Genomic DNA, 16,345 nt, shown 5'->3' with positions numbered 1-16,345 from the left:
ACGCTCTAGCATTTGCTCCTGAAATTTTTAAGACGTGTATAATTCCTCGATATACTTTAGTGATCCTTAATTCTCGCGTTAAATTTGGTCATTCTCTCGTTAAATAGTATTTATATATATCGGTAGTTAGTAAAAAATAGTTAATAAACTCCTAAATGGTAATATAAAAGATTATAGTAGGAAGTATATACGTGGGAATGTTATTTTCACAGTAGGACTTAACCTAGGTTAATCAACCTTAACCTAGGTTAATCAACCGTAACCAAGGCTTGGCCACAACACAGCCTGCTTGCAAGCCACAAAGAACGAAGTATGTCTTTCCATTTACATCATGTTATCTAAGTGTTCATATGTGTTGCGTGTAAACCTAGTCTAAGATCTTGTTTGCCTAATGTTTGTTAAGTTGGCTTGATTAGCAATTTTCCTTTGTCCCTGCTTACTGCGCAGTCATGCTGTCGAGTAGTAACTTTGCACGATGGTCATGTTCTTTCCACACCGCAAAATATAGCGGCTTGTGTCCATCTTTGTCCTTTTTATTTGTATTCGCACCCCTTTCCAGTGAAAAATCCACTGTCGCTTCGTTTCCAGTTTCCACAGCCACGAACAGCGGAGTTCGACCATCATCGTTCTCAACGTCAATCTCGACACCTTCGTTAAGAAGCATTTGCAATACATCAATAGCGCCGCACGCTGCTGCCTAATAGACGGTTCCACATCCCTCTTCATCAGCAAGTTGGATATCAGCTCCCCTTTGCAGGAGAATCTTTATGACATCTTTGTGCCTACCTACAGTCGCTAAATTTAGAGATGTTGACCGATTAGCCCCTGCGTCATTAACTTGAGCACCATTATCAAGAAGTTGTACGACATCGTCATGACCATTTTCAGCTGCCAGCACTAATTCTACCTGAGGGTAATCTGGAGGCCCAGCCGTACCAACAATAAGCTTTGCACCTATGTCTAGAAGCATCTTTGCAATTGTTGCATAACCATTGCATGCAGCGTGGCACAAAGCCGAAAATCACATGGTATTTTCAGCGTCAAGCTCGGCATCGTGATCGATAGTATGCGGGCAGCTGTCTCATCATTCTTGATAGATGCTAAAAGCAATGGTGTGTTCATGTCGCCGATAAATATCTGGGACATGATGCCCCACGATCAAGAAGTAGCTGCATGGTCGTGTAATGCTCGCCTTCAACCGCCCACAATCCCAGTGCTAGCAGACCCTCTGGAGTTGGAGCATTAAGATCGATGCCAAGGTTTAGGTTAAATCGCACTTCCGCTTCATTGCCCACCTCAGCAGCTCGACATAGAAGAGTCTGGTTTTGTTCAACATCATGAGATTGGGAATCCATATTACAGATATACGAAGTGTTGTTTTACATTTCTGGAGCGAATCGAAATCAGAGTTCGAGAGAAGATTTATTGAGAAAAAAAATCAGGCAGGCAGAACAGCCAGATGGCTACGGAAGATCAGATTTTTAAATCTAGTCTAGCTCAAATAGAAACGACGCTAGTGGAGCTTAGCGCCATACCTTCTAGCTCTTGCGGTGCCGGCCAAAAAGAGCTCGGGGGCCCAGATGCAACCCCAGTAACCAAAACGTAGAATGCACCGTACTGCAGCACTTCAGAGTTACATTTCGAATCGAACAGAATAAATCCAATTTCGGCCTCTACAGTACAATACTGTCTGTACTGTATTTATTGCATTATAATGTACAACATCCATGGAGCGAGATAGAGCATTTATCATCTAGATTCGATTCCTACAGTATCTGATCTCACGAAGATAGTACGTAGACCATGGCCATTAATGGTATACATTGTACAAAAGCCCCATAGTTCAACTTCCGCTGGTTGAATTTGTGCCTTGCGGGGTGCCTACTTTCCAAGAAACCAAAAGATTGATCTAATCTATTTCCGATAATAAGTACAGAAGAGGAGCACGTCGGCCAGCTTGTTCTTGCTGGTAGAAAGCGGTTATTCGACGTTGACTGACGTGACTGATGGTGATCGACGCTATAACTAATCAGATCGAGCCGAAAAGTGCGCGACAAACTCCATGCGGCACCAAAGCTCGGCGTTACAATAATTCTGATTCCAATTTTGATATGTCTAAGAGCAAATTCCGTATGGTTAGAAAGTGATTCTGTGGCGTATGTAAAATTAGCGTGACTTTTAGCCAAGGCAAAGGACACGCCCCCGTTAGAGTGCCTCTCTGCTGCTGGGGTGGTTGGTTGGGAACTGAACCGTGCCTTGTTCACATGCTGGATGACCAACATATAGATTACAATACAGATTGCGGTTGCTATTTCGTAGTTACCCTGTTGTCCTTCCTGCTAATCGACTTCAATTTTGCACTTAAGCCAATTTTTAGAATTACTGAACTCGATGGACCATCTCTCCAATAAACTAGCTACCTTCGTTGACGCGTGCGAACGATAAATGTGTCAACCACCTCACAACCAAATACGAATTCGATATAAATGAGATAGGAATCCACTGCACCCTGTATATAATCAATCTCTCAGTCAGGGCTATGATGTACTGTGATGGGTCTAAACAGCTTGACTTTCAGGGCCTGCTTGATCAGTTTCAAGAAGACTACGCGTGAAGCCATGGAATTTCTTGAGGAAGACGTCGAATGGGACGAACATGCTAATGAGTTCCAGGCTGCCTAAAATAACAAGCTAGGTTCCTGATCTAGTTAGGATCTTAAAGCTGGTTCTGAAGTTCCTGTAATTGCGGCTGAGGTCCGACTGTAATCATTGCTAACAGTATTGAGAAATCTCGCAAATCAGGGGATGAGCGACGTGCCGAACAATCTCAAGCTCATTCACCTGCCTGTTGGAAATTTCTTGATTTGTAGCGAGATGCTCATTGGTACTCGCAAGAATAAGTTGGGCTTCAGAGGTTAGTGGCATCTGATCGGGGTGCCCAAAGGTCGAGAGTTGCCTCGGCCCTTGCCGGCCTGAACGTCGTTATGCCAAACGGCGACGGCTTCTGGGCAGACAATACGACCCTTGCGATGAACAATAGGAGTATTCCGGAGAGTAGCTTAATGAGATGGCGACAAGAATACTGATATCGTAATTCCAATTGAGCCAAGACGAACGCTTCAAAGCTCCTGGAGTTGGTATGCCTTCAAATATGTCAGCATTGTGCCCCGTCTGGGAAATAGTCATTAAACTTAGTAGCACTTACCGATGGCTGTTCGTAAAGGTTCGAAGTACGAGATCCATGTACGATCTCCATATGAGCCTCCTGCCATTGTCGACTGAGCACTCTGACATGGAGATGGGCAATCCCCATTTTTGGGATTTGTCTGGCGCCGTCGCGCTTCATATTCTCCAACAATTAGTCCCGTTGATCTCAGATGTCGACGGAGTACTTATTTGCCATCTTCTTTATCATTGGTGGGCCCATAACGTGTATAGCGGGGAACATGCAAATCTATACACTGACTCTTACTTTCAAATCATCTTTATCACTACGCGTTGAATCGATATCTAGACAAGTGGTTTAAAATAAACGTAATCGAATCACTCATTTATTAATCTTATAACTCTTCATAATAACGGGAACACTGATTACTTTATAAATTCGTACAGTTTTCCTTAGAAATTCTATATACCCTGAGTTATTAACTAGCGTTAATTTTCCCTTATTAAATTTAAACACGTAAAATATATAAGGCGTAATATACTTATAAGGAACGTTTACATTGGTCTAAATTTAAGCCTCTTAGCTACAACATTAAGTACTGATCTCGGACAACGAATAGGTAATAAGAGCCTCTTAAAACGACAACGATACGTGTACTCCTGGTCGACTCGAAAGCTGATATGCTATTGGTGCCCTACCGCATTGGCAGTATGCAATTGGTGGCGGTATCACACTCTCGATTGTCCCCTGAAGAGATAGCCCAATATTGATATATCAGCTCCATGTAGTCATATGCATGAACATCACAAAGGAGTTGTCCTCAAATGTCCAAACCCTACGTCGAGGTTGCTTTGATGGCTACAGCCTAAATTTTGTTGCTTTTGCTTGTTCGGCTATGTTTAATCTAACCTATGTGCGGATTGCCTTATTTATGTCAGCTTGAATTTGAAATCGGTTTGAAAATTGATGATTTTACTTTAATTCTGGCAATGCCCACTCAATCATCCACTGAGAGCTTATTACCTGGCCTATCGACCAGCGCTCGTTAGGTCGGAATTTGGGCATGCTGCGCATCATGTCAAGGATCGTCTGCGATTCACTGTCGTCAAACGTTCCCGCTGCCCGCCTCGTACTCCTATACTGTTATACAAAGTTTCCAAGGCCTCCTCGAGGCGGGGCCAAGTTCCTCGATCGGTCGTCGGGTGTCACGGTATTTTTTCTTGCATGTCAGATTCCTCTCTAACTGATCTGCCCCAACATTTCTGCTGGCTAAGAGGGAATTCTTTGGAACTTAATACATCAATTTGCTAAGCTGCCATTTCATTTGCAGTTTCTGATTTGCTGAAGATCTTTATATACTATCAAACAGCTTACTTTGTCTCTAGGATTTTTACGTTGGTATTAATCTACTTTTAAAATAAGTTTATAAGTATTATCTTTGATTCAATTAAAATAAATTCTAATATTAATATATTGTTCCAAAAAAATATAATCTCATTATAAAAGCCTAGTTTAAGCTTTGAGGAGATACAAAAAGAATAAGTATAAGATACGTATTATCATTATATGTTGGGATCCTAACGATAATAATCCCAGTCTCGAGGTAAGCATCTTCCAATGTTAGTGTAATATATAGATCCTCCCCGAAATGTAAACGCATTACCTGATTGCCTTTTGCATACCATTCTGATCTGTGCCCACTGAAAATAAGACCATTACATACGTCCAGACTAGAGAACACCGTCTTGGCCCTACTATGTATAAGCTGCCGAACGGACCTGAAAGCTTTTTGAGATGGGTAACTCGGCAAGAAACCAATTCCGGACACGAGGGATTTTAGCCCCGCCTAAACAAACCGCCTACAAACCGCCTTTCCTAACCAGCTATTAGACTAGTCTAATTGGAACTCAAGTCTTGATCAAATCCATATGGTTATAATGCAGAGTTTCAATACTACCTTTACATTTTCATGCTTGAGCTTTTCAGACTTGCGATTCAGATCTTACAGTGAGACCAAAAACGCAGCTCTTCGAACATGTGTTTTGAAAGCGCACGTTGTACGGCTGCTTCACAGTCATGACTGACTAAGGCATGCAGTGTGGATTCTGCACGCTACAATGTGTACCAACGCTCGTCGCTAACCTTGCTGACACAACGTTTGGTGTAAACTATTTTACGATATAAATTTCCAACACATCTGGGCGCAGTGGCAGAGTGGTCTAATGCGTGAGACTAGAATCGGTGACTCTATTCACAGTGCAATCTCATCTCTTCGGAGGCGTCTGTTCAAATCAGGCCTGCGTCGCTTGACCTTTTGCTGAGTGTTTTCGTTCACCCCTGCATTTCAGCTTTTGCTCCAGCGTATTGATTAATGCCTAGAATGTTTCATGTCTAATATTTTTACACTGTCGATACTGTCAAAAGTCCTCACACACAAATGTTCCCAGTTGTAACTATAGTTTGGTACTGATTCTATGTCACCAATTATAATCCAACGCCGCCTTGAGACTCTGTGGAGATTTCTAACCGTAGGCTAGCACCTGTAACGCTTAGAGACGGCTCTGCTATAAAATGGTCCTAATGACCACTAAGCAATCCCTGCTACACAACCTTGCATAGTTCAACGGCTTTTGCCCCATACAACGCAGTGCTGCGCAGGATGCTTGAGGCAATATTTGATATACTCCCGTTGCCTATTTGACTCTTCTTTTGAATTTTCTCTTTAGCGACTTTCAGCAAAACATTTGAACATTCGCTTTGGACAACGTATCGCCCTCTGTAGCAGGCCACCATTGCGAATCAAACAACATGCGCTCGTTTCCTGACAACGCCACGACTCACCGGCCTGTACTCGCAACTAGACAATCATCCAGCGGGGAGGATGAGTTGCCACATGATAGCTGAGGATGTAGTCCGGAAATACGTAGCTAAGAACGTAGCTAGGGATTCGGCGGAGGCACATCTGCAATGTGTCTTTCCAGACCCCGAGAACCTGTCAGGTCGGATCAAGAACATTGCTCGATCATGGCAAGGGAAAGACCCAAGCAACCTGACTTAAGGATATCTGCTTTGTTATTAGGGATGACATAAGGTCAGTCTTTTTGAATCTCTCAGGCAGCGCGGGCCACAATGAGCTCAATCTTGTTCTGGTTGGCAGTCTGCACTGTTTGTGATCTGTACATAAGGACTGCCTAGTTCTAGATTGAGACCGTCAGGGATAAATCTGCTTTGATCACGGTTATGTCTGATACGCGCCAAATGACTCAGCATATTGTTGACATTCAAGCTACAGTGCCTTACGAGTCCGTTTTGTTTGAGCCTTGACAACTTGTCGCAGCATTCGTGGTTCCTAAATATCGTCATTTGCCCTGTACTTTGCGCTGGCTAATGGCCTCGGTTAGAGGTCCTTGTCCTTAGCCCTTGTTGTAATTCTAAAATGAATGCACCTTGCTGTTTTGAGCCAACTCACCCCTGTCGTCAGCTCTGCTCTATCGAAAACAACTGGGTCTTAGGTGGAGCACGATGTTTCGCAATGGCTTCGGCAGAGATCCGAACATTTGCATCCAATCCACCGGGGCGAACTCTGGTGTCTGAAGAACTTTGCAACTCTACAACAACACATTTGCGAACATGGACAGTGTCTGAGTCTTTTCAACAAACTCCGCAGGTTGTGCGAGTATCTAGCAACCAGATCGTCGGGATGGTGGCGCGCTGCAGGGTCCCGCAGTCCCCTGCATTTATTGCGACCAGGGTACGCTGCGGAATTGCAAGACAAGCTGCATTCGCAATCAGCCTGAAGCAGCGACCCCAGGAGCCAATGCGGCTCTCAACGAAACGCTTGTTTACATCTTATATCACTCAACCAATTCCACGAGACTTGCCTCGACAGATCTCTGCTTCCGCAATAACAGACCCGGGCTATAGCAGCAGGTGTATGGCGACAGCAGCATCGTCTGGCATCGGTAAACCCGAGGTCAAGGATATCACCATGAGCAGCATCCGGCCGAAGGAGAAGATCCGTCTTGAGGGAGTTGAGCAAACACTCCTCCCGATGGTTTTGTTCAAGATTCGGGATGCTCAAAATCCTAAGCCAATTCTCGGAGACCCTTTCGCCAAGCAACTCCTTGACTGTTGCGACATTGATCTCGAGGCTTCGCACTTCAGTGCCACCACGGATGACCGCTACGTGACGTGGATCGCCAACCGTGCCAGGCGTTTCGATCTATGGGGTCAAGAGTTTCTAAACTCGACCAAGGAGCCCGTGACGGTGCTGCATCTGGGCTGTGGGTTGGACTGCCGATATTTTCGGCTAGAAAGGCGACCGGAATCAGATGTGAGATGGATCGACCTCGATCAACTCATGGTGGTAGATCTCCGCAATCGACTCATACCGGGTCCAGTGGAAGGTGACTATGCTCTCCGGACACTAGACGTCACCAACGAAGGGTGGTTCAGAGATGTGCCGGCGGACCGACCCACGATCATCATCGCCGAAGGACTGATGCCGTATCTGGTGCCTGAGGAAGGTCAGAAGCTCATAAGAGATATGGTTGAATACTTCGGTGGGGGTGTGGCAGACAACGGACACAAATGCCAGATAGTTTTCGACACGTTGGGAAGTTTGTCGGTAAAGCTTACGAGTTATGTCAAGGCCCTCAGAACCAGCAGAGCACAGTTCAGATGGGGTGTGGACGAACCAGAGCAACTTCTGTTGATTCATCCACAGCTCAAGCTGAGAGATCGGATATTATGGCGTGAGTACATGGACAGCCATCCACCATTCTTCGGCAAGTATGGCACAATAGCGGCGTCGGTGTTGCCCTCATTTGACAAGAACATCCAGTTCTGGAGATTCGATTTTTGATATTAGGAGCGCGAAAAGCCTTTGCGTTGTCCACTTTTTAGTAAAGAGCTCTATTCTCAATGCAACAATGTCATTTTGTAGTACCATCGACGTTGTTTCATGTTGAACCTGCGGTCGCATTCGCATTCGTGCAGTATGAGTAAAAAGGTTCTGAATCAACGCGACTTGGACGTAGAACCGAAAGATATCGAAGCTTTATTCGTACTTGCTATACGAATCTGTAGGGCTAGAAATATAGCCAACCGAGCCAAATCGATCAGCCTATGTACGAAATTGGATTCATGGAGACCGGGGATTCAAGTGATATTTTAATGTAAGTCAATCCGCGTCTGGAAGTTTTAGCGTCCTTGTTTACATGGAAATACTGGCTGGTTGACAGTATGTTAACCGTATGTTCAAACTGTGCCGTCTGTGGTATCACATGGACAGCGTCGGAGAGCAATGGATCTATGATAACTATAACTACAAGGTTGATACCATCTGTTCCGCACAAAGTCATGATAAGCATGATCATATTATTCATGGCGAAGCTGCGGGAAATGGAACTGAGTTTCGACCGTCGCAAGGCTGAAATCCACTTTGCAAGTACTTGAGCAAGGAAATCCCCGATGATGACTTTCCCCGGTTAAATGACGCGAACGCCATTCGGGATCATCAAGGCCATCCTTGTAACAACACGCTTGCTGGGATATGTGAGATTGCTGGGCAGTAGTGTGGACCCCTTGGCGATTTGGTCCCTCCGTATTGGGGTTATAATAGATATTAACATTACAGCTTGAAAGAAGATACCCTGTGGCTACTTGGACACACGCGGAGCACGAAACGGACGCTGTTGTTAGGACGGTCATCGAACCTTTGAGACCTTGCAGATCGTGCGTATTTTCGATCGCGGTACGGCCTGATAATTATGCTGACCTAGATTACATGCTTAAACAACCTCGAGAGGCTTGACGCTTCCCTCTTTGAGCTCCACCCTACATTGGGGGAGCTCGATACCAAACTTTTCGTATACCAGCTCCGTCGTAGAGTTCTCGGCTGGCGTGATCCATCGTCGGTTCTGCAAATCGCCATCCTGCGCTCTATCGAAGAAGTTTTGTGGCGCAAACATGATGCTACTGACAGCTTCGTTGTAAAGCGTCACGGGGACGTCTTCCGACCTTGTGAAGTGGTGCATACCAAGGTTGAACCATACCACCAGATCTTCTCCTTCGATGCTCTCGCCATCGAAGAACTTAGAGAAATCTTGCTGGGGCTTGTACGGCATGTTGAGGTTCTGAATACTGTTGGCCCACACTTCTGTGTCATGTTGCCGCGTAACCGCCAGCTGAGACTTGGAAAATTGAGAGTTGTTTCGGCTGAACGGCGAGTTGAGCGTGGTCAGATGAACATTAGATCGCCCTGGAACGATGCGGTAGCCTCTGTTGGTGCCCCATTTGTTAGTCTTGGTGGCATGATTGACGCAGTACATGTTCTGTCCATTTTCGGCCCAGTTGAATTGTTGCTCCGTCTCCATGTTGTATCGGCTCAGCTCGATCTGCTCAAAGGTACCGAGTTCGGGCCACCAGGGTTGCTCTGTCGGCGCTGCGCGTATCTCGGTGACTTCCAGGTTGTTTTCGGTATCGAGGATGTCGAAATCGGCTTTCCATGTGATGACGTGGTCGTGCAGAGATCCTTGGACGGCCTCCTGCACCCGCGGGCCCCACTTGTCGTTTTGGTTTGGATAATAGAAAGAAGACTGGAGGTACCCAGAAGCGCGGACGGTGACCTCCAAAGAGCCGTCGACGTGGAAGGCGTAGTCAAAGAGGTAGTCATAGTTGCCAACCGTGGCAATGGAGCGCATCGTTAGAAGAGAGGCCTTGGTGACCCCAATGTTCTCGAAACCGAATAGGGTCGTGCCACCTGCCGCACGATGGCGCGAGAGAGGGTAGCCAGCATCAGATTCGAAGATGCAGATGGCATCAGGGAAGACGACTGTCGTGTTTCCGTCGTGGGCGCTGACGTTCCAGAACGAAGACCCGAACGGACAATCAAAACCTTCCACGAGCTGGTACAGACTGCCTCCTAGCTGGTAGTAGGTATCATGGTAGAGTGTGGTGGCAGCTTTGGGTGAGAAGCCTCCGTATTGAGCGGCGGCCTCTTGCATGGACAACTCGTACAAGATGCGCTCACCCTTGAAGCGGATATCATAGAACATGACACCAAGGCTCAACGTGTGGGCGACATAGAACGACCAACCCATATACTCCACATACTTCTGCTCGCTGTCGAGCTTGTAGCGTTTCCCACCGAGTGCGATGCTTTGCGGCGCGAACTTTTCCTCGAGGTCACGCTTGCCCATTGACTCGTCGAGGTTGACTAGTGCCCAATCATAGTCCTCGGGCACGTAGAACTGCTCCGTCAGTTCTCCTGCCTCAAACGCTGTGCGCAAGTCTTCGACGGTCGGAAAGAACCTGGTGTTGGTTACAATGCCTTTCAACTTGTACAGAGAGGTGTCGGTGCCTGTGCATTCCACCATGAGATAGAAGTCGACCGAGCGCAGGTAAGACGCCGGCCCGGGGAACTTGAAGACCACAATACGGTAGGCTGAATTGCCGTCGAATGATGTCGGGGAGGTTGTGATGGACGTCAATGTTGACCTCTCATCGTAGTCTCCATACCAAACACCGCCCAACAGCTTCGCCGTGATGTCGGTGATGTTTGACATGACATCCACCAGGATTGGATCGGATGCTAGGATCCGCATGGCATCAAAGGTCCTGCCATTGAACGGGACGGAACCTCCCGCACCACCGTTGTATAGGTAGTCCAGTTTCTGGATTGTTGTCTCGCTGCTGACTGGTAGGGGACCGACCATGTATTCCTGCGACACTGGCTCTTCTTTACCGCCCTCGAAAATGATGGCCCTGGCATACTGAGCAGGCTTAGGTCCCGGGCCGTCTAGGTAGGGCAAAACCTCCGACTTGTTCATGGGTACTGTGTCGATGTAGAACAGATAGTTGTCATTCACACCTGCGACTGACACGTCCGTCAAATTGAGCCCTGAAGCTGGGTCGTGGAGAAGTTGCCACACTGCCGTATTGTCTTCCGCCGAGACCGAGCTCCAGACGTTGGGTTTAGGTGCCGCGGTGGACGGTGCATCTTCGTACAGTGAGCATGTCGAACATGTAGAGTCGTCAGCGCGCTTGGAGAACTCGCGCAGTAGAGCGCGTCGCTCGAAACCTAGCGGGGTCTTGGTCGACAGAACGCCTCTTGCTGCGAGGAGCGACACCGTCGAAATGAGACCGAATCTCATCGTGACTGCTACTGCGGCGGCTTCGGGCGGTATAAAGAAGCTCGTATAGCGAGCATGACAGAGTTTGCCAAGTGCCGAGCGGGATTTGTCAACGGTATTTATACACGACTACCCGTCCGGTCACCTCACAGATCTCCGGATGATCAGGATCGTCTATACGATGCAGGCTTCTATTTCGTGTACCCAATGATGCAATCCAGCATTGTGCGGCTGCGACTAGACCCAGGTAAGCTCAGTCGTGGGCCCCAAGATAGGATGTGTTGACAGCTCGAATGCCTAGGAATAGCAAGGTCCCCACTCCCCACCGCTGGCTCCACCGCGAGAACCATAAAAGCTTAGCACTACTCTATAAAGCTGAATGTCCCTCGAATTGATGATCGTGATTGGCTGGTTCATCTTTTATGCGAATGTTCTTCTTCTCAATAAACCTTATCAGCAAGGAATCAGAGGGCAGCCAAACACGCGTTTAGGAAACTACACAAACTCGATCCAATCCGAAGTTCATGGGGTGCATCGGCTTGTCCTAAATCATACCAGTGGATGATATATTGCTACCACGACCTGTCGAAGCAAATAGTCTGTGTTCATTGCTTGGCCTGCAGCTGCAGACCCCAACAAGAAAGCCCAATGACGGAGCCCTGGCAGTAGACAGAGAGCACCGTCAGATAAGGCCGCTCAGCAACTCGCTATAGCTGACTGCCAAGCTGAGGCTTACTTGGCAACTTAAACGGCGAGGTCAATCCATGCAGAAACAACCCCGTTCTGCTCAAGAGTAGATATTTCGAACCTCATAATCTATCGTCGTGAGTGGTCCTGAAGTTTCCCCTTCGTGGGCACAAGTCACTAACTGGTCTCGAGTTTATTAATCAGGCGCATCGAGGACTTGATCTGCTGTGTGAAAGTCATGCATGCAGTTCATCTATTATTTACTGTTTACTAACACTGCTTGGCTAAACTTGGGGCTTGGCAAATGTACAAAGATCTCACCTCCGACATTAACCAGGTACAAAATCATCGTGGTTTATGCAGTGCGGGGCAAATCCCAAATCTTTGTCGTCTTATGCGCTCTAATAGCCTTGGCATTAGTTTACAACAGCGTCTACTAAACTTCACGTTTCTGGCACCATCACTAAGTTCTTATTGCCTAAAACCCCCCCACCTTTCTTTCTTATCATTCGTCACTCATCACCACGTCAGCTAGGACACATTTCCCAAACACAAACTTTGGTCGTATCTTGGTTGTTGAACTGCCGGTGGCAGCCTTTCTAAGACCCCGATAAGTGCGGTCGTTGCGGTGACGCTCTTGAAAGATCGTGGTTTCAGCATGCAGGCGTAGACTAATCTTTTTGGCTATATATTTAGCCTTACGTCTTCTGGTATGCTCGGACACAACCGAAGAGGCTGTATGGCAACTAGAAAGACGGGTGTTGCCGGCAAACGACCAGGTACAGACTCTAGGCCTAGCTAGCCAAGACCTCAGCCTCAGCCTCCAGACAACGTACCAGTCACGCTATTTGATCAACTCGGAACACCTGAATACTTCAAAAGTCCATGGAGGCGGGTGATTGATAAATGGTCAGCGTGTGCAATATCGGGTGTCAGTCAAGACAAGCAGTTGTGCAAATAAGGCAGGCTTTGTCAACGCGGCTCGATGTCTCTGGGGCCTTGGCTTATCGCACTGAGTCTTCTCTATATTCTATAGGCTAGATATCACTGTCATGAACAGGCCCTGCAGCTCAAACCTGCCCTACTCAATACGCTCTTCCTCGGCCATGTTAGCTTCCTTCTTCTTGGCGTCCAAGGTCTTCTCCACATCGTGACGACGAGTCTCTGCATCGACAGCTCCAAAAATGATGTCAATCTCCTCGAGGGTGCGTTGCTTGGTCTCAGGAACAAACAAGAGGACGAACAATCCCATAGCGAAACAGAATACAGCAAACATGATAAAAGTCTTCCAGCCAATGCTGGCAATTGCGATCGGCGTGATCTTTGTGATTACAAAGTTAAAGGCCCACTGCGTGGCAGCTACGGAGCAGAATGTTAGCTATTTACGTGTGACATGGGTTGGCGAGGATCCACTTACCAGCGACTCCTACACCATAGGCACGAAGACGAGTCGGGAAAATCTCCGACACGAAGACCCAGGGAGTAGGTCCCCATGATGCCGAGTAGCCAATGACGTAGAGGTAGATCATGACGGCCATGGCGATACTGGCGCTGCTTACACCATCGGCATTGGGGTTCGGGGGAAACTTGACGAGCAGGATACCAATGATCAACATCATGATTGTCATCCAGACCGCACCGCCGACTAAAGACCACTTGCGACCCCATTTGTCAATACCGATAAGTAGAAAAATGGCTGTCGCAACCACCTTCACGGTTCCGTATACGCCCGTGGCGAACAGAGAGGAGTCAGACGATGAGATGCCGATGGTCTGGAAGATTTGTGGCGCATAGTACCCGATCGAGTTGGTACCGGAGAATTGTTGCCAGAACATGACGAAGAACGCCAGGACGAATCGCTTTCTGGAGCGGAGTATCAGCAGGGCCACTTCTTGACGTCATGTTGGATATACAAACCTGTTTGCTGGGGCGAATATCTCCTTCCACGAGAAACCCTCCATTTCCAAGTGTTCCTCTTCGACGGCGGCTCGGATCTCAGCCATCTCTGCAAGGATCAGAGGATCCTCCATTCCTCTGCATCGTACATGTGCTAACGACTCGTGGGCCTTTTCGTTGCGTCCCTTCTTGGCCAGCCATCGAGGACTTTCTTTGAGAAAGCAAAGGCCGACCAACATGAGGCCACCAGGAATCAGCTGAATGGCGACAGGAATACGCCATTGCTTGGTGCCAGTTGGAATATGCTTTGCCACTCCGTAGTCGAGCCAGTAAGCAAAGGTTGAACCGATGACAAGCATTTCTTGAAACAACCCGGCGATGCGTCCACGAATCTTTGGTGGAGCATTCTCGGACACGTACACGGACATGACACCGCTCAGCCCACCAACACCCAGACCAGCAATGATGCGCCCAGCATAGATAAGACTGATCGCATGCGTCGCTCCCGTCTGGATGGCGGCTCCAACCATGAAGATTGTGCAAAAGAGGAAGAGGGTTGCACGTCGACCGATCATATCATTGATGATCGACGCCGCGATGGCGCCGAAGAAGGCTCCGGCCGTGAGGAGAGCCACGACGTTTGACGAGACATTGGCATTCTTCTCGCTAGCGAAGCCTGAGCTTTCCAGCGGAAGGCCAAAGTCGAGCTTGAAGGAATCCATGGCCAGAACAGAACCCATGACACCGGTGTCGAAACCGAAGAGCAGTGCTCCCATATAGGCCACGGCTGTCAAGAGGTAAACCCTCCGGTTCTGGAAAAAGCCATCGGGGGATGCCATCGTTGCTTGCTTTGTTCTCGAAAGGCGGGCAGACTTCGACACACCTTTGCGGGATAGAGAGACGATGGATGTCATCTCGCGGGATGATGGCAAGATGTGGCTCTTATAGATCTTCGAGAGATCCCAGCCCCGAGCTTACCGACCCTTGCGACGCTGTCATCGGAACAACTTATCCAAATGCTAGCTGAGAACCACTTCTTCGGCTTATCAACCTCGCGCTATTCGGGAATAAGGGTCGGTGGTGTGGATATTGTGGAGGTCCTCCAGGCTTTTTGGTTGGGGAATTCTTGGGAGGAGCCATCCGAGAAACGAGCGGATGGGGTGGTGGTCCACTCGTGCCCGGGGTAAGTGTGGGCGAGCCAGGAGGTATTTTCCCGTGTGGGTTCGCCATTGTGAACCTGAGCAACACAGTGGCCGCGATGTCTTGATGTTGCGTGCGAAATCCTCGCAAAACTCATCGTATATCTATTCGGTTGAGGGTACCAAGATATCGCATAGGCACAAAAGCCTAACCGTTGGTGTGCTAAGCTCCCGGCTGGACAGGGCCAAGACGCCTCCCGTGAGCTTGACCATTGAGCTTGTCGAGCAAGTGGCGGTCATGGGCTGCCTTGGCCTGCATTATCGTAAGCGAACCAGGAAATGACCCATGTACACCTACGGATCCGGACATGCATGCCTTTATTAAAAGGCGTCACAGTTGTGCCGAATGCCACTCACCGTTACTGCAAAGCACGAGTGACGACATATCACTACAGCGTCATCCTCGTAAAGAGAGAGACTCGACGGATTTCGAAAGTACAGTAGGGTTGCCTGCTTGCCAGAACGCGAAGCGACTTTTGTGGTCGGTAGTGACGGCTGCGGGATATGCGGCAGACGCTCGCCTATCTGCTTATATTCCTGTCTTATCAACAGGGGTGGCGCCCTGAGAAAAGTTTTGCTGGGTTTAGAAGATAGCGCCGTGTGGGGGTTTCTTTGGGGTTATAGCTATGAGGGGAAGTTGAACTCAGCTTTCCCAAAAAAGAAACTTTTATAAGGAGTACCGCGCGCACTGATGAACAGCGCATCAACACTGGGAATATAGTCATCAAAGTTGTAGAGTCGTGGTGCCAAGACCCGAGTTTCTCACTATCCCGTCGATCTGCGAATCTATCGCGACTTTGCGCAACATACATATTAGCCACATCGCCGTTATTTGCGATGGTCTAACCTAAGTTACTCCACCGAGTTGGAGAATTAACAATTCTGCCCCTGCATCCAAACCCCAGAATAGCTTAGACTACGTAAAAATCTTATGGAGGAAGTCTGTTGGCCCAAGCCTCGTAATCGGGACTGCCAAAGATGTTGTCTCAGTCAAAAGCCACACCCCATGATTGATCAGAGCAACTTGTCACCGGGTTCGCGTCGCCTCTCTCATTAGACGTGTTGCAATGCCATCTTTGCCCGATATCTTACGGGTATCATTGAATCCACTTGTTAAACATAACCGACGAGGCGGACGACCTTGAACATTTTCACCAGCGCGTCTCGCAACCGCCTTAGGCACGACTATGGCAAGGTTGAATTGCAAGTATCGCGACTAAGCACTCTGCAGATGCATGGACGTGCGACTCTCAATGCATCAAC

At 48.0% G+C, this 16,345-nt stretch overlaps 4 protein-coding genes and 1 non-coding gene across 5 annotated transcripts; 2 read left to right on the top strand and 3 right to left on the bottom strand.

Moving 5' to 3' along the window:
* Window positions 1–436: 436 nt before the first annotated feature.
* On the bottom strand, window positions 437–970 carry BKA67DRAFT_540014 (ankyrin repeat-containing domain protein; the record flags this gene model as incomplete). Its single annotated transcript, XM_046100719.1, has 2 exons — window positions 437–697; window positions 791–970. 2 exons carry the CDS (start codon window positions 968–970, stop codon window positions 437–439), a joined length of 441 nt encoding a protein of 146 aa, XP_045954716.1.
* Window positions 971–5,365: 4,395 nt separating this feature from the next.
* On the top strand, window positions 5,366–5,470 carry BKA67DRAFT_t140. The gene has a single exon. It is a non-coding gene; the product is annotated as a tRNA-Ser (tRNA).
* Window positions 5,471–6,491: 1,021 nt separating this feature from the next.
* BKA67DRAFT_579832 (S-adenosyl-L-methionine-dependent methyltransferase) lies at window positions 6,492–8,095 on the top strand. The gene has a single exon (XM_046103795.1). It carries the CDS (start codon window positions 6,602–6,604, stop codon window positions 8,027–8,029), a length of 1,428 nt encoding a protein of 475 aa, XP_045954715.1. The 5' UTR covers window positions 6,492–6,601; the 3' UTR covers window positions 8,030–8,095.
* Window positions 8,096–8,817: 722 nt separating this feature from the next.
* BKA67DRAFT_579831 (primary-amine oxidase) lies at window positions 8,818–11,553 on the bottom strand. The gene has a single exon (XM_046103794.1). The coding sequence runs from the start codon at window positions 11,319–11,321 to the stop codon at window positions 8,958–8,960; it is 2,364 nt and encodes a 787-aa protein (XP_045954714.1). The 5' UTR covers window positions 11,322–11,553; the 3' UTR covers window positions 8,818–8,957.
* A 1,515-nt stretch (window positions 11,554–13,068) lies between these two features.
* BKA67DRAFT_594886 (sugar transporter) lies at window positions 13,069–14,722 on the bottom strand (the record flags this gene model as incomplete). The annotated part of the gene is made up of 3 exons (XM_046105101.1): window positions 13,069–13,346; window positions 13,405–13,850; window positions 13,905–14,722. 3 exons carry the CDS (start codon window positions 14,720–14,722, stop codon window positions 13,069–13,071), a joined length of 1,542 nt encoding a protein of 513 aa, XP_045954713.1.
* Between the last annotated feature and the right edge of the window lie 1,623 nt (window positions 14,723–16,345).

The sequence above is a fragment of the Truncatella angustata genome (assembly GCF_020726525.1).
Source record: "Truncatella angustata strain MPI-SDFR-AT-0073 chromosome Unknown BKA67scaffold_8, whole genome shotgun sequence".
Classification (NCBI taxonomy): Eukaryota; Fungi; Ascomycota; class Sordariomycetes; order Amphisphaeriales; family Sporocadaceae; genus Truncatella; species Truncatella angustata.
This window is presented reverse-complemented; position numbering and strand designations above follow the sequence as displayed.